Genomic DNA, 24,178 nt, shown 5'->3' with positions numbered 1-24,178 from the left:
GCTACAAGTATTATTTGGAGAATTGAGATAAAAGTCTACATGATGAGTATAAGTCAAACTCTGATTTTCAGGGCAGTGGGGAATGTTCAGTTAAACTATGGATTAGATCAGTTTATATTACATTAAATCATGGAAGCAGTGATAAGTCTAAAGACTTGTATTGTCATTTTAAACTTTATTTTAAAATTAACATTAAACCACATGGATAAACATGTTATTAGAAGACCTGCTTTACTGAATAGATATTTGAAGTGTTTGTAGTTAGCTTATTGACTTTCATAGTCAAATGCTTGAAGTGATGAAAAACTTTTTTCACAAACACATACAAAAAGTACCATTTGGAAATGAGGCCTTCTACCCAGATCCTATAGATGACCACACATTTCAAGTTTATCTGTGGTCCTAATTAATGGTGCTTGTAGCACACAACAGTATTCTATCCCGAGCTTCAAAATTCCTGCAGCAGGAAATGCCTACCTAAGAATCTTGAAGACTTATAAGAAAGCAGAGGACTCAATTCCTAAGTACGTCTATAAAAGCCTTTATATTTATGTTCAAGAAAACAAAGAAGATAGCGTTCTAAGTAGCACATCAATAATGTCACTCACCTTAAAATAGTAAAATGAGTTATAGTGCGTAACTAATTTTCTTATATATCTTTTGCTCAGGTCACCCTTCCTTGGAATGTCAGCATGACAAATTCCTGCAAATTCCTGATGCTGACAGTGTCTGCATTTGCATACAGTAAGCTTCCAAAGAGGTATATTTACCTGTTTTGACCCTCCGAATAGTCGATGGTTTCTGAGTTTATGACTCGGCACTATTGTTGCCAACTTCTAGAATCACACTATGATTCCACAGACACTTTTACCCAAAGTGCAGCTTCTTATTAACTTAAGGATGAAGGAAAGCAGTTCTAAGGCCTGGAATTAGTTTCTCTCTCCCAAAGTTGCTTTGTAAAAGTCTTTGGCCTTACTATTCCCCACCTGCCTTCTCTAAAATTGCCTAAATTTTAGGAAAATTTCCTTTGTAACTCTAAATTTCCTTTGTAACTCTCCTTTATAAGTCTACATTTCCTTTGTAACTCTTTATAATTCACAAACAAACAAAAACGATATCAAGTCCAGTGCAGTAGTGAAGAGAAAGGCTTTGAGATCTGGACTGGTCCTGGAGTTCTACCGAAGGCAACGTATCTGGGCCCCTTATGGGTTTCTGTTACATAAGTCCCAGATATAATCCTGCCTACAATCACATTTATTCTCCCTTTTCCAAGTCTTACTCATTAATTAATCCTCTACTTACTGAATAGATCTTTAAAGTCATTTAGAGTCTGATTCTAGAGGCATGTTGCTCAAACTTTAATAAGCATTGGATCACCTAGGGATTCTGTTTAAAAACAGATTCTAATCTAGTAGCTCTGGGATAGAGCCTGGGGTACTCCTGGGCAGTGGCAGTTAACGTACCAAAGATTTAGAGGAGTGCTACTCAAAATGTGTTCCACAAACATTTTCTAGGTAGAAGCCAGTCCACAAGGAAATAAGGAGCTTACTCCAGGATGTAAATCAATCAGGTCACTAAGATGACTTTTTCCTTTTCTTAGTGAGACTTTACCTATGAGGGAAGTAGTTCATTGACTTACATTCTGGCACAAGATCTTTAGTGTAGCACCTGTACATTTATAGCCAATTGATTTTTGACAAGGGTGCCAAGACAATTCAATGAGGAAGAGAAGAGTCTTTTCAAAAAATGGTGCTGGGACAACTGGATATTATCTATATGCAAAAGAATGAAGTTGGATTCCTACCTCACATCACAAACTGAAATTAACTCAGAATGGAACCGAGCAGAACCCTGTAGGCCCCACCAACTACAAAATCGGGCAGTTAATGAGTAGGACAACAGAGTCACAGAGTCCGTGTCTGATGCACATTCCTGAGTTGTTTACAGATACTACAACTGCCACCAGAGAGACAAAGCTAACTGCATGATAACCAGGCCATAGCCATGACACAAGCTGTACCATCTTGAGCAGTACTGAATCTGCGGCTAGCACACTTCCGAGAACTGGCCTCAAAGAGAATGGGATTAACATTACTGCTCATAATAATCTATATCTCTGTGGGCATCAAAATAATTGTAGCTTGTTCTGCCTGTAATATGTAAGCGGCCAACTAAAATTGTCAGCAAAGAGATGCTACAGACCCACGTTGACATCTTCCACTCTGAGAATACGGCACCCTATGTCAGCATGAAGAAGTTACAGAAGATAGACCTTCACCCCTAATCCCATAGAAATGGAATGATGTTAGACAGTGGGATTTGAAAGCAGCTCTTTTGCCCCTTTCCTGTTTGTCTATTTCTGTTCCCCTCCAACCTTGAAAGAACCTAATTAACCTGTTGATTCTTTTCCTAGATAAAAAGAAGTAAGAATGAAGAATTAAGTAAAGAATGACCAGCTCTTTACCCCCAACAGTCCCCTTAGCAATCCTGCAGGCAGATCATACGGGCAAGATAACATCTGAAGAGAGAGTCAGCCAGCCTGCATGCAATGGAGAATGATGCAGAACCCAACCTCCTGCCTCGATGATTCACTGAGATTCTTCCCCTCACCATTTTCTCTTTAAAAACCCTCATGGGGACTTCCCTGGTGGCGCAGTGGTTAAGAATCCACCTGCCAGTGCAGGGGACACGGGTTCGAGCCCTGGACCAGGAAGATCCCACATGCTGTGGAGCAACTAAGCCCACGTGCCACAACTTCTGAGCCTGTGCTCTAGAGTCCGCGAGCCACAACTAATGAGCCTGCGTGCTGCAACTACTGAAGCCCACGTGCCTAGAGCCCATGCTCCGCAACAAAAGAAGCCACTGCAATGAGAAGCCCATGGACTGCAATGAAAAGTAGCCCCCGCTCACTGCAACAAGAGAAAGCCCGCGCTCAGCGACAAAGACCCAACGCAGCCAAAAAAAAAAACTGCCATGGCTGAGCAGAATCTTCAGAGTTGCCCTCGGGACATGAGTCCACCTTCTCCCCAGATTGCTGGCTTTTTCTGATTAAAGCACCTTCCCTTTCTATTGACACTTGCCTCTTGATTATTGGCTTTTGAGCAGTGAGCAGCTGAACTTGAGTTCAGTAACAAAAATGGACCACAAATCTAAAAACTCCTCAAAGAAAATACGTATGCAAATCTTCATGATGTTGGATTAGGCAATGGTTCTTAGATATGACACCTAAAGCACAAGCAGTCAAAGAAAAAATAAACTTCACTTCATCAAAATTAAAAACTTCTGTGCTTCAAAGGACACTATCAAGAAAGTGAAAAGAAACTGCAAAGAATGATCTGCAAATCATACATCTGATAAGAATCCAGTATCCATGGGAATTCCCTGGAGGTCCAATGGTTGGGATTCCGTGCTTCCACTGCAGGGGGCATGGGTTCGATCCCTGGTCAGGGAACCAAAATCCCACAAGCCACGTGGCATGGCCAAAAAAAAGAATCCAACGTCCAGTCTATATAAAGAACTCTTAAAACTCAACAATAAAAAGACAACCCAATGTAAAAATTGGCAAAGGATCAGAATAGACATTTTTCCAAAGAGCATATGATAAACACATTGAAAGATGCTCAACACCATTAATCACCAGGAAAATGCAAATCAAAACCATAATGAGATTATCACTTCATAACCACTGGAATGGCTATAATCAAAAAAAGAAACAATAAAAAAACATCAGCAAGTACACAGAGATTGGAACCTTCATACACTGCTGGTAGGAATGTAAATAGTGCAGCTTCTATAGAAAATAGTTCGGCATTTTCTCAAAAAGTAGTTACCATCTTACCTTGCAATTTCACCCCTAAATATATACCCAAGAGAAATGAAACATTATGTTCACAAAAGCTTGTACACAGATGTCTGTAACAGCATTATTCATAGTAGCCAAAGAGTGAAAAAGAAACCCCAAACGTCCATGAGGATAAACAAAATGTGGTATATCCAGACAATGGAACATTATGCAGCCATGAAAAGGAATAAGTACTCATACATGCTACAACATGGATAAACCTCGAAAATATTATGCTAAGTGAAAGATGTCAGACACAAGAGCTTACTGTATGAGCCCATTTATAAGAAATGTCCAGAATAGGCAACAGAAAGCAGATTAATGGTTGCCAGGGACTGGGGCAAGGGAGAAGGGGGAGCGACTGCTAATGGGTGTGAGGCTTCATTTTGGGGTGATGAAAGAAATATTCTGGAATTTGATAAATGATGATGGGTGGATGACCTTGTGAATAAAAAAATCACTGAATTATGTTTAAATTATATTTATATTTAAAAGGATGAACCTTATCTCAATTTATGAAGAAAAGTAGTAAGACAAGCTGGGGGGAAAATAACATAAACAAACACACAAGGGGGAAAAAGAAAAAGAAAACAAGATCCTTTGAGTAGCACTGATCTAGAGCAGCCAGGCAGCCCATGGTGAGTCCCTGCTATAGCCTTTTGACAAGAAGTTTGCTTAGATTAATGTCATTCCCTTGGGCCCTCAGCGCATCTGCAGGCAGCCCTTTCTGTTGATCTCCTTTCCATCCAGCTAAAAACTTCCACCTCCTGATTCTAGACTGCCCTCTTCAGAAAAAAATAAGCCTAGTCTATTTTTTCACTTTCCAAACAACTGAAATATTATTATTTAGACTCTAAGTTCTTTCTTCTCTGGGTTAAACATACCCACTTTCTTTGACATGGTTTTTAGTCACACCACCATTTTGGTTGCTCCCACGTTTAAACGCTTTGCTTTGTCGATGTCTTTTTTGTAAGAATGGCCCCAGAAAATGAATGAAATACTCCAGGCCTGGTCTGGCTCCTGCAGAGCAGACCACTATCACCTTCTACTAATTCAGCTAAAAATTACATTCTTTTTTCTTTTGGCAGCCACATCATACTACACACTCATATCAAGTTAGCTGACCACTAAAATGCTTAAGTCTTTTTCTACTTGTGCTGCTTTTAATCTCTACCTTCCCAGAACTGTGCTTGTAAAGTTGATTAGACGAAAATAAAAATCCAAGCATGTGACCTTACCTTGCTATTTCATCTCATTAGAATCAGTCCATTGCTCTAATTTTAAGGATCATTTTGGATCCTGATTCTATCATCTAATGCAGTTGTTATATCTTCCAACTTTATATTAGGCACATAAGAGATAAATGTGTCTTCTATTTCTTTAACCAAGTTGCTTATTAAATGTAAAATAACATAAAGTTAACAGTAAGCGGCAGTGCTTTTTTCTTAGAAAGTTCCCTCCAAATTAATAGCAAATCACTGATCAGAAACCATTATGAACAGTAGCAATTACACCTAGCATCCAGCCTAGACTCTCCATCTTGCTCACAGATCTCTGGTGAGTGCCCTTACCCAAATGATACAGTCCATAGTCACTGGATCTACAGTCCACAGTCACTGGATCTATGGTACTCCCCTGAGCTCCCTATCCACAAACCTGCCCAAGAGAGGACATGATGTTGATAGGACATGGCTTGTTCCTACTCAACCTGAAGTCTCTTTGGATCCCTGCTCACTCATCTAAGTGACTATAAAACAGCTTAAAATTTAATTAAAAAAATAAGTAACATATTAACATTCGAAAAGCAAAACATAGTAGACAAGTATTTTCAACTCCAGTCATCATCCCCTATAGGGAACCCTCCCTCTTTCTCCCCCTTCTGCCTTTCCTCTTTCTCTCTCTCATCCTGCCAATGCTTTTTCAAGCAAATTCAAATAATATGTATTATATACACATAACTCTTACAATCTCTGAGAGGTAGGGCTGGGGTTATGGCCTCTATTTGACAGAAGTCTGAGCCTAGCACGGGTTAAAAACATTGCACAGGGACTTCTGATTAAAAATAGTAGCAAATTGCTTTTAAAAAGTAAGTCGACGGCTTCCCCGGTGGCGCAGTGGTTCAGAGTCCGCCTGCCGATGCGGGGGACATGGGTTCGTGCCCCGGTCTGGGAAGATCCCACATGCTGTGGAGCGGCTGGGCCCGTGAGCCATGGCCGCTGAGCCTGCGCGTCCAGAGCCTGTGCTCCGCAATGGGAGAGGTCACAACAGTGAGAGGCCCGTGTACCGCAAAAAAAAAAAAAAAAAAAAAAGTAAGTTGGATACATGCATTTATCTCTGCTTCCTTCAAAAGCCTTACTAAATGATGTAAAGTGTTTATTTTTTAAAAGGCATAAACAGAAAACTTCTGCTTCCGGGAAGATGAAATAGATGTACTTTTCCCTATTCCTCCTGCTAAGTACACCTGAATACTTTGTACGTCATACATAAAAGAGACATAATAATGAGTATCTGAAATGTGAGTAGAAGAAGGCAGACTGGCTCGGAACTTTGGGACCCAAGGAACAACATGGTGGTGAGCTGTCTGGGTTTTCTTTTTGCCTCATGTTTCCCAGACCGAAAACTGAAGAAGCCAGCAAACTGAAAACACCAATGGGTGCAGACAAAAACACAAAAAAGCCCAATGAAAGCCTGCTCTCTCCAGTCAGACCCAGAAAAGGGGCAACCCAGTAAGACAGAACCCATAGAAAATAACTGCTCTATTCCAGCCAAAAACCACAGAAAAAACCTGCAGCTCCACCCCAGTCACAGCAGCAAAGGCCAAGTGGAGAGCCTAGACTTCCATTCTCATGAGTCTGCAACAAATCACTCCAACCTACCCTTCAGGGTGGGGAACGTCAGAGACGGCTGAGTAGGGAGTCAAGACCTTCATCTCTGAGGTGCCGTGAGAGACGGTCAAGTGGAGAGTCAAGACTTCCACAACCACCAAGTGGTAACAAGGCCAACTCCCACCACCATGGTGTCAACTGAAGCCATGTGGGGAGCAGCACCTTCCCTACTTCCCAGCCAGGGAAGGATCAGTGGAAGCCTAACGGGAAACTGGAATTTTCACCCCAATCCAGTAATAATGAGAAGGTGAACTTCCACCTTCTGGGGTAAAAACAGAGGCCCTATGGAAACCTGAACTTCTATCCCCACCTAGTAGTAACAAGAGGGCATTCCCCAAACCCATCAATCCCCTGCCAGAGCAGAAAACAGTTAAAACAGAAGGTTTACATAAGATCCAGAATCTATAACACAATATGAAAGTGTTGATATAGTTCATCAGACCAAGAACTAGGAAGAACTCAAACTACACGGAAAAAAACCCAGCAATTGATAGATGCCAAAATGAAGATGACGAAAAAGACAGAATCATCCAGCTATGATTTTAAAGCAGTCGTGACAAAAAATGCTTAAACCAGCAATTACGGTGATGCTTGAAATAAATGAACAAATAGAAAGCCTCAGCAGAGAAACAGGAAGTGTCATCAAAAACCCAGAAAACCTAAAGAAGAACCAAATGGAAATTTTTGAACTGAAAATACAATAACGGAAGTAACAAGTACAATGGATGGGCTCATCAGCAGAATGGAAGGGACAAAGGAAAGAACCAGTGGACGGAAAGATAAAACAATAGGAATTACCCAGTATGAACCAAAGATAGCAAATAGGTTAAAGGGGAAAAAAAGGACAAAACTAATATGCATAAGTCCATACTGATATAAATAAATGATTGAATAAATAAACAAGTGAGGGAGAAGTGCAGTCACGTTAGAGAAGGAAGTTAAAGGCAAACAGATCAGAAAGGAAAAAATAAAACTGCCTCTATTTGCAGATGACATGGTGGTCTATATAGAACATCTTAAAGAATCGAGAAAAAAATTCCCAGAGCTAGTAAACAAGGTCAGCAAGGTTATAAGATACAAAATAAACACAGAAAAATCAAGTGATTTTCTACATCCCAGCAATAAAAATATGGGCACCAAAATTAATTACCCAATACCATTTATAATCACTCAAAACAAAAACAAAAACCTAGATATAAATCTGAGAACATGTACAAGGACATTATGCTGAAAACTACACAATGCTGATGAAAGAAATCAAAGATGTAAATAAATGCAGAGAGGTGCCATGTTCATTTATTGGAAGACTAAACAGAGAAAAGAGGCCATTTCTCCCCAAACTGATATAACAGTTTAATGAAATTCCTACCAAAATTATAGCAAGACATTTTGTAGATATAGATAAGATTATTCTAAAATTTATATGAAAAGACAAAAGAACTAGAATAGTTAAAAAAAAAAATTTGGGAAAAAAAGAAGTAGGAGGAATCAGCCTGATTTCAAGACATTATAAAGCTACAGTAATCAAGGCTGTGTGGTGTTGATAGAGGGATAGACACACAGATTAATGGGATAGAACAGAGAATAGAGAGAGGTCTGGAGATCAACCGTCACAAATAGGCCCAACTGATTTTTGACAAAAATATTCAACAGAGGAAAGATAGCCTTTTCAACAAATGGACGCCCACAAGAAACAAAATGTTCTTCAACCGAAGTCTCATGCCTTATATAAAGTTAACTCAAAATGGGTCACAGACTTAAATGCAAAATGTAAAACTTATAGAAAAAAAAAAAATAAGAGAAAATCTTTGGAATGGAGAGCTAGGCAAAGAGTTCTTAGAAATGACACCAAAAACACAATTCACAAAAGGAAAAACTAATAAACTGGATTTCATCAAAATCCAAAACAAAACAAAACCAACAAGAAGGTCTTAGAAATTAACCTGATATATAAAAAATTCTACAGGATGGTTGAATATAAAGCTGAGAAAATCTGCTGGAATGTAGAGGGAAAAGACAAAGACATGAAAAAAAAAGGAAGAAAACAAAAAATTAGAAAATCAGTTCAGGATAACTAACATCCAAATACTGATAGTGAAGGAAGACAGAAAAGGAAATCATCAAATGAGACAAACTAAAATTCCCCCCACATAAGGATACGAGTTTCTAGATTAAATGAGACCACCAAACAACTAAAATAAATAAGAAATGCACACACCAAGGTATATATCATCAACAAATTTCATAACACTGTAAACAAAGAAGAATTTATAAACTTCTGGGGAGAAAAAATGGGTCGCAGCCAAAGCACCAGGTATTAGAATGACTTCGGACTTCCCAAAGCTCAACAATGAAAGCTAAAATACAGTAGAGCAACGCTTTCACGTATCTAATGAACTGATTTCCAATCCAGAATTTTATATGCAAACTATCACATGTGTGAATGTAAAACGAAGACATTTCCAGACCTGCAAGTTCTCAAAAATTTACCTATCGCACATCAGGAAGCTCCTGGAGGACAAGTTCCACCAAAAGGAGAAAGCAGAGCAAAAAGAGGAGTCAACAAATCTAACGAGAAAGAGAAGCAAAGAGAATAGCTAGAAAATTCCACGATAGGAAGTAAATGAGGCCTAGAGAGCAACCAACCTATATTCCCTCAGGTCCTAAGACTGAGAGAGATTTCTTCAAGAAGATAAAACAGACAGAATACTAACTGTGTTCAAAAGTATTTTTAAAATGATTTAAACAACTTGGGGAGAGTTTGAAATTAAGTTGCACAAAAGTACACAGAAAACTAAGATTTAAAAAACCTAAAAGACAAGATGATTATTAATTCCAGTGAAAAGAGAATTATGTAAGAAAGGAATAGTCATCAGAGTCCACTTAGAAGATTTAGCAAAAATAACGTTTTCTTACATGATAATGTAAAAACTAATACTAATATAACTAACATACTGCCAAACATGCTGCTATTGTGGCAGAATGAGAGATGAGAAGAATGCAAGTATTTAGAGTGAAGGGCATGCAGGCGATGAAAGAGAGTTAACTTTTTACTTTCCATAGTATGTAACGCCTAAAATGGAGGGGGGAAAAAAGAATTAGCAATATCAGCCTGCTATTTAGAAATATATCAAATGAATCCACTAAAAGTGGTGGCCTCTGGGACCTTGCAATGGCATAGGAGGCCCCCTCAGGTAATTGCTTGATGTTTTTTGTAATAAGCTTAGTTCAACTATTTGGGTATTTAAGTTTTGAAAAAACAAATTAAAAAACAAAACTCTCGCAGCTAATACATGGCTGGGCCAGAACTTGAATCATGTAATTTAATTCCTAATCAGGTCCATTAATTTGTGAGGTCCAAAGGGGCCCGCATCTTCTTAGCTCCTTTACTCCAGCACCTGCCCAGCACAAAGAAAGCCCTCCAAAAACGTTTCTGAATGAGTGGGAGAAAGTTAAAGAGTGGGATTACTCTTCTAACACCAGAAAATGAATGAGAAACGCACTCCAGGCAGAGGAAAGAGCAGAAGCAAAGAGAGCAAATGGAGTGCGAGAGCTGAGCAAGGAAGAGGCAAGGTGGGAGGAGAAGGAGGAACAGCATCCCGAAAACACTGGGTGGAGGAAGGGAAATACAGTGAGCACAGCTGTTTGCAGCTGAGTGGCAGGGGAGAGGGAGGACGCTGGTGCCTTGCAGACAGTTCCACGTGGCCCTGGCTGTATGTATATAAGCCTTGGGGATTTTTTGTCTGTTTTGCAATGATGACAGCAACACTTATTTCTACCAACAGTTCCTTCCCAAATAGTTGCAGCCTTCTGGAATCTACATAGTACCAGGCTCTCTAAAATCCTAAGTTGTACAACTTGTTACTCTAAGTAGCCACTGAAAGGGCAACCCCACCAGGGCAAGCAAAGCCTGGTGGAATCCCTACAATGCCACCCTCACCATTTTTTGGGCCTCTCTCTGCTCTTAGCAGGAGCACTGGGAAAGAGGGGGCGGGGAGGGGGATGAATTGGGAGATTGGAATTGACATACATATATGCTAATATGTATAAAATAGATAACTCATAAGAACCTACTGTATAAATAAGTAAAATTAAATTTAAAAAAAAAACAAGAGCGGGGCTTCCCTGGTGGTGCAGTGGTTGAGAGCCCGCCTGCCGATGCAGGGGACACGGGGTTCGTGCCCCGGTCCGGGAGGATCCCACATGCCGCAGAGCGGCTGGGCCCGTGAGCCATGGCCGCTGAGCCTGCGCGTCCGGAGCCTGTGCTCTGCGACGGGAAAGGCCACAGCAGTGAGAGGCCCGCGTACCGCAAAAAAAAAAAAAACAAAAAAAAACCAAGAGTATTAAAATGTAGGGCACAAAGGAGTCATCACCTCTAGGTGAACATCTGCATCTGCTATGACCATTATTCATACATTCATTTCATCCAAAGTTTAAGTATTTACTTTATGTCAGGTAGTGTACTGGAATACAAAGTTTCTGATTTTAAATAACTTACTTTCTAAAGGCAGCATCACTTATAAAGTAACAAGGTAAGCAATATAATTGGCATAAAGAAAAGTACTGTGGAAACACAAAGACTATCCAAATTTCTTAAATGTATAATGTCAAACAGAAGTGAAAGAAAGAGACAACTCCAACAAATTCCCATATACCCATCACCCTGCTTATACAGTAATCAACTCATCGCCAATCTTGTTTCTCTTCTAAATCCACTCGTTTAATTTCAAGAAATCATATTATTTCATCTACAAATATTTCATCATATATCTAACAGATAGGGTCTCTTTCTTTAAACACAATATGAACCTAAATCTTGAAAACTTATTAAGTTTTTAAGATGTGAGATATAATTAATGTATAATAAAATGCACAGATCTGAAGGTGTCCAACTGAGTTCAGACAATGGTGTAGCCATAACCACTACCCAAAACAAGATGCAGAACAATTTCCATGGCCTAGGAAGTTCCCACATACCCCTTTCTAGTGAATTTTCCACACCCAGACGACCACTTTCTGATCTCTATTACCACAGATCACTTTTGCTTGTTCTTAGACTTCTTTTATAAATGGGATCACAGAGTATTGTATGAGTAAGCAGTTTCTAGGCGAAAAAAAAAAAAAAAAAAAGGGAAAAGCATTCCGGGGGAAAGAACTACATTTACGTAATATAAAGGTATGGAAGGATATGTTCATGGAATGCTGAAGGGCTTGAGAGGGTTGAAAACTAGGACTGGTAGCTGATAGATGATAAGATGGAAAGAGGAGGTTTGTTGGGAAGCTAGGATCTCCATAGTTAATTCTGGGAACGAAGTTGTTAAGTAAATTTTTCCCAATGCCTCAAACTATTTCTCTGACCTGAAAATTGGTCGGTTCTCTCACTATGCTCCTTTCTCCTCAACTCTCTAGCTAAGAGTGACCAAGGCAGGAGCAGCGCCCTACACCCCATGGCTGTTCGCTCCCATTTTGTGCGAGGCCTCTCTGCCATCTCAGGGAAGGGAAGAAGCCCCCCACTGGCTTTCTTATGAGAGGGCACAGTCCCTCTCCCCATTTTAAACAAGCAGTCCCAAGTCTGAGGGGCAGCCTTACCATTATCTGTATTTCTCTCTTGCACACCTGGAGATCATGCTCATTGTTGACAAACATGCGTTTCAAGGCACATTTCATCCCATTGCTTGTCCTCACCAGAAACACGATAGCAAATCCACCTGTGAGAGAAACACACATACAAGCTCTTTTGAGTCATGTTTAAAAAGTCAATCAAATGACCATGGTGGCTGTAGTTTGCTGATGTCACTGTTAATGGTACTGATATCATCAGCTAGGCCTAGGGCTGGCCTGGCATAGAAAGCATTCTTAAGATTCTGGGGACTCAAAGGTGTCACATGTGGGATTGGGTAGCAAGTCAGAAAAATTGTTCCTCCAGCTTGCAAGGCAGAAATAGAGGCACATGTAGAGAACAAATGTATGGACACCAGCGGGGAAATGGGCGGGGGAGGTGGTGGTGGGATGAATTGGGAGATTGGGATTGACATATATACACTAATATGTATAAAGTAGATAACTAATAAGAACCTGCTGTATAAAAAATAAATAAATAAAATTCAAAAAAAAAGGATATGAGGTCATTTAAGTAAAAAAAAAAAAAAGAAAGAAAAATTGTTCCTAAACGTCTATCTAAAAAAAAACAGGAAGAACAGTAATTATCTTCCAAAGAAACTACAGATAAACAGATGAATGAACGGATGAAAAAAAAGAACCAACTACATTCCAACTGCTATCCTAGGCACTTTGAGCTCTTGTTTAATTCATACCACAATCCTGTGAGGCTGGGTGATATTTTTTCCCTTAAGACAACAATTACTAGCTGAAGAAAACAGAGGCTCAAAGAGATTAGATTCAACCAAGGACTTCTTTAAAAAAACATAAGTCCAACACTTAAAGAGAGGCTCGGAAATTATTTCAATAATTGCTCTATGAATAGTTGGCAATTAATTTCAAGAATCTCCTTCTCTTCCTTTTTTCTCATCCTTGCTCACCCCATCCCCCAACTCAAATCAACAATACACTCTGAGGATTCCTCCTGCCCTCCCTACCTCACGGGCTGTTGAGAAGACACAGACATAGTTAGGAAAGTACTATTCTACAACACAGCAGACACCAGGCAAGTATGACGATTACTGGGCAGAGTTTTTAATGTCTGCACTAACCCTTCTCTAAAAGACAGTTCATAATTCATTAAAAGAAGTTACTATAACTCCAAAAGAAATTCTTCAGTGCTCTGAATTGGTTATACCTTAGCGTTCCACAAATTCTTAGAGCTCCTAACCTTGACCTCACTCCCCAAACACTGTATGAGGCGTTCAGTGCCACTGTTAAGAGGGTTTTGGGTAGATAATGTGCAGCAAAGCTATCAAAGTTGAAGGCTTTGGGATAAGCAGCAGTTATATCAGACACTTAGTCCATCTGCCTGCTCACACACCTGCATAATTTAGCTTGAACTATCCTGCGCACTGACCCTGGGTAGTGAAAAAAATTGCTAGGCTATTCTTTGCACGGAGATGATGTCTAATTGGATGGAGCCGAACAGAGACAAGTCAGCAGTACAGGAAGTTGAGCTGAGGTCATGGCATAGTACTGGGGCAAGCAGCCACGTGCAAAATTGATACAAGGTAATTAGCAGTGATTATAGAGACCTCAGGCCTGAGATATAAGACTTGGGTCCCAATCATTCCACTCTAAATCCTCTGAGACCCAGCAGCCCTCCAGTACCTGTCTGTTGATGTTCAAGATATTTCCTGTTGTATCTTTAAAATAACTGTTCTTTTTCAAATTAACCTGAGCCAGATTCTGTACCATGCAACCAAAGACAGCTTTAATCATAAAGCACTGTTGCATGTTTTCATAAAATACACACATAATTCTGTGTTAAAAAAATTGTTTAATGGGCTCAAATGTTCCAAAAGTGCATTTTGATAATGATTTATCAAAGACTGCATGCTTGTATATTTCCTGTCCTTGTGCTCTTCAGTACTCAGATAAACAGTAAAGTTCACCATACAATCTTTCATTTCAGCTGTCATGTCTCTAAGTTTTGTACCTCAATAACATTTTCTTGTAATACTTTAAAGTCCACTCATACTGCTCAACTGTCAATTTAACTCTACAATTTTGAGTATTTACTATAGAAGATTTTTAAAATCCTAGCATGCATTGACAACTAGAGGTCTAATTACACATGCAAAAAAAACCTCCTCAATTCTAAGATGCATATTTTTTACATTTTAATTTTTAGGATATCAGAATTTTCTTGTAATAAATATGTACATTTAATGCAGTAGTATTTGTCTTCCTTTCCCCCCCGCCAAAAGCCATTAAATTCATGATGTGTCTTAGCAATTAAAATTGGGGAAAATGAAAAAAATAAAATAAAATTGGGGAAAATGATAGTATAAATTTTAAAATTTCTATGTATAGTCATAATTGTTTTGTGAATAATACAAGAGGGTTTTCATTTTACAGATAGTTTGAATTAAAAAAAAATCACAGAACTACAGACTTTGCACCAGTAGTGTTTCGAGAGGGCCTTAGTCCAAGCAGTTTGCTTTGTCGGGGAAGGAAACAAGTGAGGCTTAGGATCCCATGGCTAGTTATGGGCAGAACCTGGACCAGTTTCACCGTCCTGATTATCTAAAAAATGTTCTTTCCACTTCACTTACCTTAGTGAAAACTATGCAATACTCATTTAGAGAATAAGGACACACCTGACAGTCCTGCAGAACAAAAGCTGGGAATGACTAGTTCCTGCAGTTCTGTGATGCATGGCACCACTAAAGAATGAGGCAAGTCTTTAGAAGCAGGTTGGTGATGCGGCAACTTGAGATAACTGCCACCAGATGGGAGCAGTCAGCTTTCTTTGCCAGGTAGCAAGATGACCTTTCCAGACCAGACTGAAGAAACGGGTCAGAGGCCTACCACATGATCCAGTCAAGGACAACTGGTTGAGAAGAGCCAGCCCAGATCCTCAAAGCCTATGACCAACATAAATCTAAAGGCAACGCAATGAACCACTATGCTTTACATAGACAGAACCACGTTTTAGGCATCTATGCCTATAAAAGGGCTTATTTGCAGGTGAGAAGCATTTAAATCAGGGCTTCTTGATCATGAGATCAAAAATTGAAGCCTGAAAGGATTTGTCCCTTTAAAGATGTTAACCACTTACACCGTGTAGTTGACCAAACAGAGTGTAAATTTAAGGTAGAGGGCACAGAGCACGACTCGAGACACTTCTCCACCACAGGCCCACATCCACCACACAGATCAGGGTAATAAGATTCTCAGCCGCAGCTAAAGAGGGTGCGGGGATTACAGAAGGCAGCTGTAAGACTTCAAGAGAGGTGCATACCTTAATGGCTTTTTTGTTTGTTTGTTTTTTCTTTTAATTTGCGGTATGCAGGCCTCTCACTGTTGTGGCCTCTCCCGTTGTGGAGCACAGGCTCTGGACACGCAATCCCAGCGGCCATGGCTCACAGGCCCAGCCACTCCGCGGCATGTGGGATCTTCCCGGACTGGGGCACGAACCCGTGTCCCCTGCATCGGCAGGCGGACTCTCAACCACTGCGCCACCAGGGAAGCCCCTCATTGTAGTTTTGATTTGCATTTCTCTAATGATTAATGATGTTGAGCATTCTTTCATGTGTTTGTTGGCAGACTGTATATCTTCTTTGGAGAAATGTCTATTTAGGTCTTCTGCCCATTTTTGGATTGGGTTGTTTTTTTGTTATTGAGCTGCTTGTAAATTTTGGAGATTAATCCTTTGTCAGTTGCTTTGTCAGTTGCTTTGTCAGTTGCAAATATTTTCTCCCATTCTGAGGGTTGTCTTTTGGTCTTGTTTATGGTTTCCTTTGCTGTGCAAAAGCTTTGAAGTTTCATTAGGTCCCATTTGTTTATTTTTGTTTTTATTTCCATTTCTCTAGGAGGTGGGTCAAAAAGGATCTTGCTGTGATTTATGTCATAGGGTGTTCTGCCTATGTTTTTCCTCTAAGAGTTTGATAGTTTCTGTCCTTACATTTAGGTCTTTAATCCATTTTGAGCTTATTTTTGTGTATGGTGTTAGGGAGTGTTCTAATCTCATACTTTTACATGTACCTGTCCAGTTTTCCCAGCACCACTTATTGAAGAGGATGTCCTTTCTCCACTGTACATTCTTGCCTCCTTTATCAAAGATAAGGTGACCATATGTGCGTGGGTTTATCTCTGGGCTTTCGATCCTGTTCCATTGATCTATGTTTCTGTTTTTGTGCCAGTACCATACTGTCTTGATTACTGTAGCTTTGTAGTATAGTCTGAAGTCAGGGAGCCTGATTTCTCCAGCTCCGTTTTTCATTCTCAAGATTGCTTTGGCTATTCGGGGTCTTTTGTGTTTCCATACAAATTGTGAAATTTTTGGTTCTAGGTCTGTGAAAAATGCCAGTGGTAGTTTTTAATTGTGGTTTTAATTTGCATTTCCCAATAGATCCTTCCTCGTTTAAACTCTTAGGATTACCTGCTTTCCACTTTACTGATAAAAGGCTTTAGTAAGCATAGGATCATGGAGTCACCAATGAAATTACTGAGATAACTTGGACTTCTACCTCTCAAGCAAAGATGACAGAAATGCCTAGTTCTATCCTGGGAGAAAAAGGCAGGTAAGAATTTGTAATACATAGTGGGGGGGGTTATATAATTTCTAAAATCTCAACTCTGACATCAGCAAGAGATCATGGTCATCAACATCATTATCTTGACTGAGATCTTTTAAACACAACGTCTTCAAGGAGCCTGACCATGAATATTCAACACTGAAGTAAGTGTAGTACCTCCCCTGGCTTAATCTCAAATACGGAATCATGCTAGCTGGTACCAGGCCTTGGGGGCTGTTCTGAATGAATCAAGACACCAGTGACTCCACTTAGCAAGGACGAGTGAGGGATCAGGGTGAGGGAAGGTGATAAGGAAGAGAAGGAAAACACCAAACTGATGATCTGAGCAGTGACATGCACGGAGATGGGAAACAGGTGGGCAGACAATGAGAATGATGAGACCATGAGACAAAGCCCATCCTGGTGCTGAAACAGCGTTTCTGGATTTGCTGCCAAAGAGGTTTTTGGTGGATATTTAAAAATCGGGCCTAGAGTCGGGGCACTGAAACCTACTGCTTGCTTATTTCCTGCAGGTAAAAGGAAGTTCATTTCCTATCATAAGCCCCATCTACACCTTTAGGAATGGCTTCCACTTGTGTGAGATGAAAGCAGACAAACGAAAGTGAGGAAACAAAACGAAGTGAGGAAAACTTCACACTCTGTTCGTGTCCTCCACTTCTCCACCCTACAAATTCTGCGTTTCTCTTTCAAAATAAGGTTTACCCTGATGAATGCTGTTTACTTAATGCAGTTTCTCTTGGAATTACTTGAGGAAGAGAAAACTAGAATAAAACAGCCTCCTGAATCTTAACTAAAGAATCAGAGAGAGAACCCAGTTAAAGTGGGATGTATCTGGGAGATGTAAAAGAAAGGGCAACACTGGACGAGTTACTGGATCTCTTTGGTCTCCATTTCCTCAACTGCAGAAATTAAGGCAAAATGAGTGGTATTTAAATGAACGGTTTCCTCAGAGACATAGGATTACAGGAGGTGCTGCAGTGGTCCCACGAGGGAAAGTGGCTCCACTTAAGAGTAGGGCTCTGCACACAGCTTCCTTTTATCTGCTTATTATTCATTCTGAAAAAGATGCTAGAAAAAAGGGGGGAAACTCTGCTTTAAAGGAGAAAAAACCCAAAGAATATTCTGTAGCCCTATGTAAAAGTATTTTATAAAGAAAAAAGGACTACAGCACTGAAAGTCACGCAGACGGCCCTTACCTACTAGCCTACCACAGACACAAATGTGCACAGGCAGCCTGGGGGGCGGCGGGAGGCGGGGCCACCACGTCCACTTTACACTGAGACCGTGGAGTATTCCTTTAGAGTCCAACAGATGAGGTTCAAACCCCAGCTCAGGAAAGCCATGATCTCACTGAGGCCCTGTCCTCTCACCTGTCAAGGGCAGCTGAGAGCTACCTCTTAGCTTTGGGGAGGATTAAACGACAGGCAAAGCACCGAGCACATAGGTGGTATGTGATGAATATAGGTTCCCTCCTTACCTCCCCCCCACCAAAGTTCTTTGTATTTGTGTGATAGATATCTGACTTACCATAAAGTTCTAAATCTGGCGTATCTTCTTGAGATAAAGGGCATAAACTCAAATACCTACAGGGGCCAGACAGATCATCTAAGGGAGGGAAACAGTGCAGGTATAACAAAGTGTACAGAGGGAGTCTAATGATGGGAGATCACGGGGAGTAGTAAGACCGTGCAAACCAGAAAGTGCACGCCCTGCTCACGGGGCAGCCGCTCCTCAGTGAAGGCCAGTTGCTGCCATGGAGGAACGTGGGCTGAGGGTTGCCAAGTTTTTTGATTTCCAAGAGAAGCTAGATTTTTAGGAGAAATCTCCCGCTTTTTAAATCCCAGCTACAACTTTAGAAAAGCTCTTCACCCCTGTGCAAGTTAAGGACACCTATTTCCAGGCTTGGACTGAATGAGACAGCCCTGCCTCAACCTTTATGAGAGCCTTGTGAAGTAGCAGGACATGTACGACAATCTCTACTTGACTAGCTGGGAAACTGAGGCATGGAGAAAAGCCCAAGTGGCCTCCCTAGTACTGCCACCTAGAGGCAAGGCCAGGACTGAAAAACAGGCATACCAATTCCTGGCCCTGACCTTGGTCCATTCTCCCATGCTGCCGTCCCTCCCTCCCTCCCAGCAGCGGACCCTACAAGACACCTCCATTATCAGGGAAGGTTAGGGAAAAGACATGGTGAAAGCCAAGGGGCCTGTCCAAAGCTTGGCCTCCCTCACTGGCCCGGTGAGAGGGAGAACTTGAGTGCACTGTCTGCAATGTTTGTCAGCTCCCACGGGGAGTGACGACGAAGAGGCTGACAAACATCCATCCACAATTTATTCAAGACAACTTGGCCAGAAGTTTCAGAAGGAACAAAACTGTTCTAAACTCTAGAACAGATGGCAAGGAGCACAGCAAAGATTCTGCAGGAGAAAAGGTCAATTTGAAGCATTTGTCAACACATTTCAGTGGGGACTTGGGGTTTGTTTTTTAACATCAATCTCTCCTCACTTGCCTCAAATTAAAAATCACCACGTGCCAACTCTTTCTGGGGAACATGTCAAAGCAGTCCTATCCCCAGGCAGGAAGAACACCCAGATGGGAGATGACTTGAGGTACTCAACTTCCTCCCTCTCCATCGGGAGCTGTGAGCACAGAGTCAGCCACTGGCAAACTCTGGCAGTGATACAGAAACATCAAAGGAACCCAATGAAGGCCACAGCCCTGGCTGAACACGGGACAGCTGGCAGGTGGCTCTTCCTTTCTAGGACTGCAACAACTAGGGAACATCTCCAGTTCATCTCCATTCTCTTTTGGCATGAGTCTTTAAAAATAATAATAATAATAATAAGAGACATTTCCAGAGAAGGCACCCGCCTACCTGGAACAAAGGTTAGCGTTTAAGAAATCAAGTTGGCTCACACACACCAGAGGCTTGTGAATTACTGCACAGAGAACCAGAGCACATTGGACCTGGCCTGTCATCAGCTGAGACCGACCAGAAGAGGGCCTTTCCCAGAGCCACCGGGCCCACCTTGTCTGAACTGTTTCCATGGGCTTGGCTGTCTAGCAAACATACAGAGAAATGATGAGAGACATCAGCAGGGCCATATCCTTTGTTCACTGACATCCCCAGATCACACTGAGCCAACTTTCTCTTCTCTATTATTACCAGCCAGGGTGCTCTTATAAAAACAGAAATTGAATATCATTCTCCTGTTTGAAACTCCTCAGTGGCTTCTGGCTCCTTAGAAGGAAACTCCAAATGCTGGCACGGCCTGCAAGGCACCGCATGATAGGATGTGATCTCTCTCTCTCTCCAACCTCATTCTCACCACAGCCTCTCACTGCTCACTCTGTTCCAGCCACAATCGCCTTCTTTCTTCTTGATGTTGCTTGTGCCCCACACTACCTAAAGATTGCTGTGCATGCCTCTCCCTTTGCCCTATTCACCTCATTCTTGGCCTGACCAGCTTCTACGAGTCAGCCCTCAAGTTTCAGGCTACGTGTTACCGCCTTGGTTGAGCCTCCCCTGACTGCCCCTGGCCCCCACCCCCTCTTCCGATCAGGTTACAACCTTGTTTCGCACAGCACCCTCCTCTTTTCCTTCGGAATGTAGCAGGAGTATAATTAAATACTTAGGTAGGTAATTCCTGGTTTGATGCCTTCTTTCCCTGAACGCTGTAAACTGCACAAGGGCAAGGACAACGAATAACTCACTGTGGCCTGTGTCACGCAGCACAGTGGCCCCTGCATAAAAGATCCTCAGGTGCTTGCCTAGCACCCTAAGGAAACCAAAAAAAAAAAATCCCACATCACATCAAACCAAACCAAACCAAACCACACTATATACAGTGCCAGCTTTTCAGAAGGTTAGAATCTAGTATGGGGTAGAAGGGACACTAATTGAAGAGGCAGCCCACCCCACAGAGAAAAACCCTGAGCGTGTGGCTCAGTACAGCAGAGGGTCGTCTGAGACTAAGCCAACTGGACAGCATACTGGGGCAACACGCACGAGCTGCATCTTCACAGAAATCTCCGTGCTGTCGCAGAGTGGTACTTGTTCTGCCTGTGACCCCGTCTTTTAAAAAGAACACTTGAGCTGGAAACGAAACCCTCTTCAGTTGAGAAGGAAAAGAAATCAAACTCCCCCTTGCTCGGTGCTGCCTCATCCCTCACGTGAAGAAGCAGAGAGCCTCTCGGGCGTGAACTGTCTCAACCCCACCCCCAGCCCAAGCCACGGGTGCCAGCAATCTTCTAGTAAGTGGTGTGCAAACCAAGAGAGCAGCTGGGGTCAGCCAGAGGGCACGACATCCGTGCCCGGGTTCGTCGCCGCCCGTCACAGACACTCCAGCTCCGGCTCGAATCATTTCCACCAACATTTGATGTGTGTTACTGGTCCACAGTCTCCAAAGGAGAACTGGGGTTTTGGCAAAGCCAAAGCTTGGCTGACGGTCTCTCAGGTTCCAAGTGCTAATTCCAGAACATTCCACTTTAACTTCATGCTTCAAAGCGTACTTCATGTTCTGCACTTTGCGCTTTTGTAGTAAGATCAGGTTAACCAGCTCTGTTCCAGAAACAGCATCCTGTTCCGGAAAAAGCATCCTGTTCCAGAAAGAGCGTTTTCTACTGTGGTGATTTGAGCTCAGAAGCCAGGTTAAGCTGTGTCTTCTGTTCTCCTGGGACATGCACTGACATCAGAGGTACATGACATAAAAGTTTTCAATTCTCTATGTTTCACTAGAACTGATCTCCAGACACATGTGCTTTATCCAGGTCATCCTAATCTGCCTCGACCCTCCTAGTTATGAGGGACATGAGCCCTCATCCTGGGAAGCAGGGTGACGTTTCCTCAGCTCCCAACAGCTAATCACAGAGCATTCCAACCTAACTTCACACTAAAGCCTTTCTTCTGAGGTTCAGGATATCTGACTGTACTACCCATCACCGTCATGCGCCCACCCCTAGGTCGTGGCTCCTTACCCAGTACTTGTGCACCAGTTCACAATCTCCTCTCCACCCCCACTCTCACCATCACCCAAGTTGATTTCCCCAAGTCTTAACAATTCTATCCCCTAAACCTCTCTGGAATCCACACTTCTCTTCCATCCCTGATGCTCCTTCATATACTTCTCTTTTTTTACTGGAACTAAAATAGAATCTTAAGTTTCCATGCCTTGGATCTCTTTCCATTCTAAAATTCATATCTAAAAACGCCTCTTAAAAGCATTCATTAACTCCCCAAAGCCAGAATAAAGACCAAATTCCTTAACACAGCAGTACGTTAAGAACCTTTATATTTTCCCCCATTTTATTGTGAGAAATTTCAAACACATAGCAAAATTGAAAAGACCATACTGCAAACATCCATATACTCACCACCTAGAGTCTACAATTATTAACATTTTGCTACACTTGTTTTATCACATATTTGTCATCCATCTACACAAACATCAACTCATCTTATTTTTGATGCATTTCCAAGTAAGGTGCAGACCTCGGTGCACTTCACCCTAAACACGTCAGCATGCATCTCTTTAACTCGTATTCAGAATTCATGGTTCTTTTGTGGAGGTCGAGTAGAAATAAAATCTAGTTACAGTGAAATGTATAAATCTCAAGTGTATTATTGGATGAGTTTTGATAAACGCATACACTCGTGTAACCCAAACCCCTATCAAGATATAAAACCTTTCCATAACCCAGAAAGTTCCCTCATACCCCTTTCCAGACAATCCCACTCTCATATCCCCCCTAGAGACAACCTCTGTTTTGATTTTTTAAATCTATTCCTAATTTTGCCAACTTTAAAACTTCATATAAATGGAACCATACAGTATGTGCTTTTTTGTGTAAGGATCTTTCCCTCATCATAATAGTTTATACTGTGGAGTGTGTCAGTAGTTTGTCACTTTTACTGCTGACCTGTTTATCCTCTCTCTTACAGATAAGACATTTGGGTTATTTCAAATTTGGAACTATTATGAACAAAGCTCTCTACGCGTTCTTGTACAAGTCTTTTTGTGTTCCGTGTTTTTATTTCTCTTGGGTAAATACCTAACACTCAAGAGTGTGAGTGCTAGGCCACTGTATAGGTGTACGTTTAATTTTACAAGAAACTGCCAGACCTTTCCCCAAAGTGACTGTATCATTTTACACTCCCACCAACAACGTATGCTCTAGACCTTTATTTTTATTTATTTATTTATTGCAGTACGCGGGCCTCTCACTGTTGTGGCCTCTCCCGCTGTGGAGCACAGGCTCCGGACGCGCAGGCTCAGCGGCCATGGCCCACGGGCCCAGCCGCTCCGCGGCATGTGGGATCCTCCCGGAACGGGGCACGAACCCGTGTCCCCTGCATCGGCAGGCGGACTCTCAACCACTGCGCCACCAGGGAAGCCCTGCTCTAGACCTTTATCATCTGAATACTTCCCTGTCCTCGCCCAGCTCTATCTCCCCATGCTCCCTCCTCTACCACCAAGCTTTCAGAACTTTAACCTTTTTGCTGCATTTCATTCCCTCTGCCTCGAAGACCCTGACCCAATCCTCTGCTAGATAAAAGGAGTTGAAGATTGTTAAAATAACACCTCTTTCATGAAGTCTTTCTTCCCTTTCCCTGATAATCGCCGCCAGGCTTTCACATTATCACACATTTGGCCTGCACCTCTATTGTTGCACTCATCACAGTGCACTGTGACTCCCCCCCGCCATACGTTCATCTCCCCCTGCTACACAGGCTAAAGGAAAGAGGAAACCACTTTTTTCTGCCTTGGTAGAAATACTTGTTATGTTATCATAATACTTTATTATATACTATATGATACTTTATATTTTTTGCATAAAGTATACTATGTATACTTTGATGTTATCATTAAACACCAGTTTAAGGACTTTGAGTACTATGAAACCGTAAGGACAACATTCTACATTGCTCTCTGAGTCACCAAAGAAAATTAAAATGGCAAGAGGAGCTTCTTATTTCTCTTGGAGTCCTCAGGGCTAGCACGGTGTTTGGTACATAGTAGATGATTAATAGATGTTTCTTAAACTAATAGCAATCCAGTAATGTTGCTCCCCTGCTCAGAATACTCCTCTTGCCCCGACCACCTACAAGATAAAATCCCACCCCTAATGTGGCAGGCAAGTCCCAACAGAATCTGGAGCCCACACTGGCCCGGCCAGTGTCCTTCGGTGCCTCGGTGCTTTTTGCTTGTATTCTCTATCTGGAATGGCTGCCTTCTCTTTAAATAGTA

At 41.6% G+C, this 24,178-nt stretch overlaps 1 protein-coding gene across 10 annotated transcripts in view; it reads right to left on the bottom strand.

The window, feature by feature from the left end:
• The window catches only part of AAK1 (AP2 associated kinase 1), a 168,163-nt gene that overhangs the window by 86,361 nt on the left and 57,624 nt on the right, over positions 1 to 24,178 (bottom strand). For all 10 annotated transcript variants that reach the window (XM_030763213.2, XM_089923055.1, XM_089923058.1 and 7 more), the window contains exon 3: positions 12,316 to 12,434. In XM_030763213.2, coding sequence (XP_030619073.1) covers positions 12,316 to 12,434 — 119 coding nt within the window. The remainder of the gene's footprint in view (positions 1 to 12,315; positions 12,435 to 24,178) is intronic.

Source organism: Delphinapterus leucas, chromosome 13, assembly GCF_059928025.1.
Source record: "Delphinapterus leucas isolate spDelLeu-1000000601 "Yukka" chromosome 13, BTC_Dleu_Yukka2, whole genome shotgun sequence".
Classification (NCBI taxonomy): domain Eukaryota; kingdom Metazoa; phylum Chordata; class Mammalia; order Artiodactyla; family Monodontidae; genus Delphinapterus; species Delphinapterus leucas.
The sequence above is the reverse complement of the archived record's forward strand: the minus strand, read 5'-3'. Positions and strand labels throughout refer to the sequence as shown.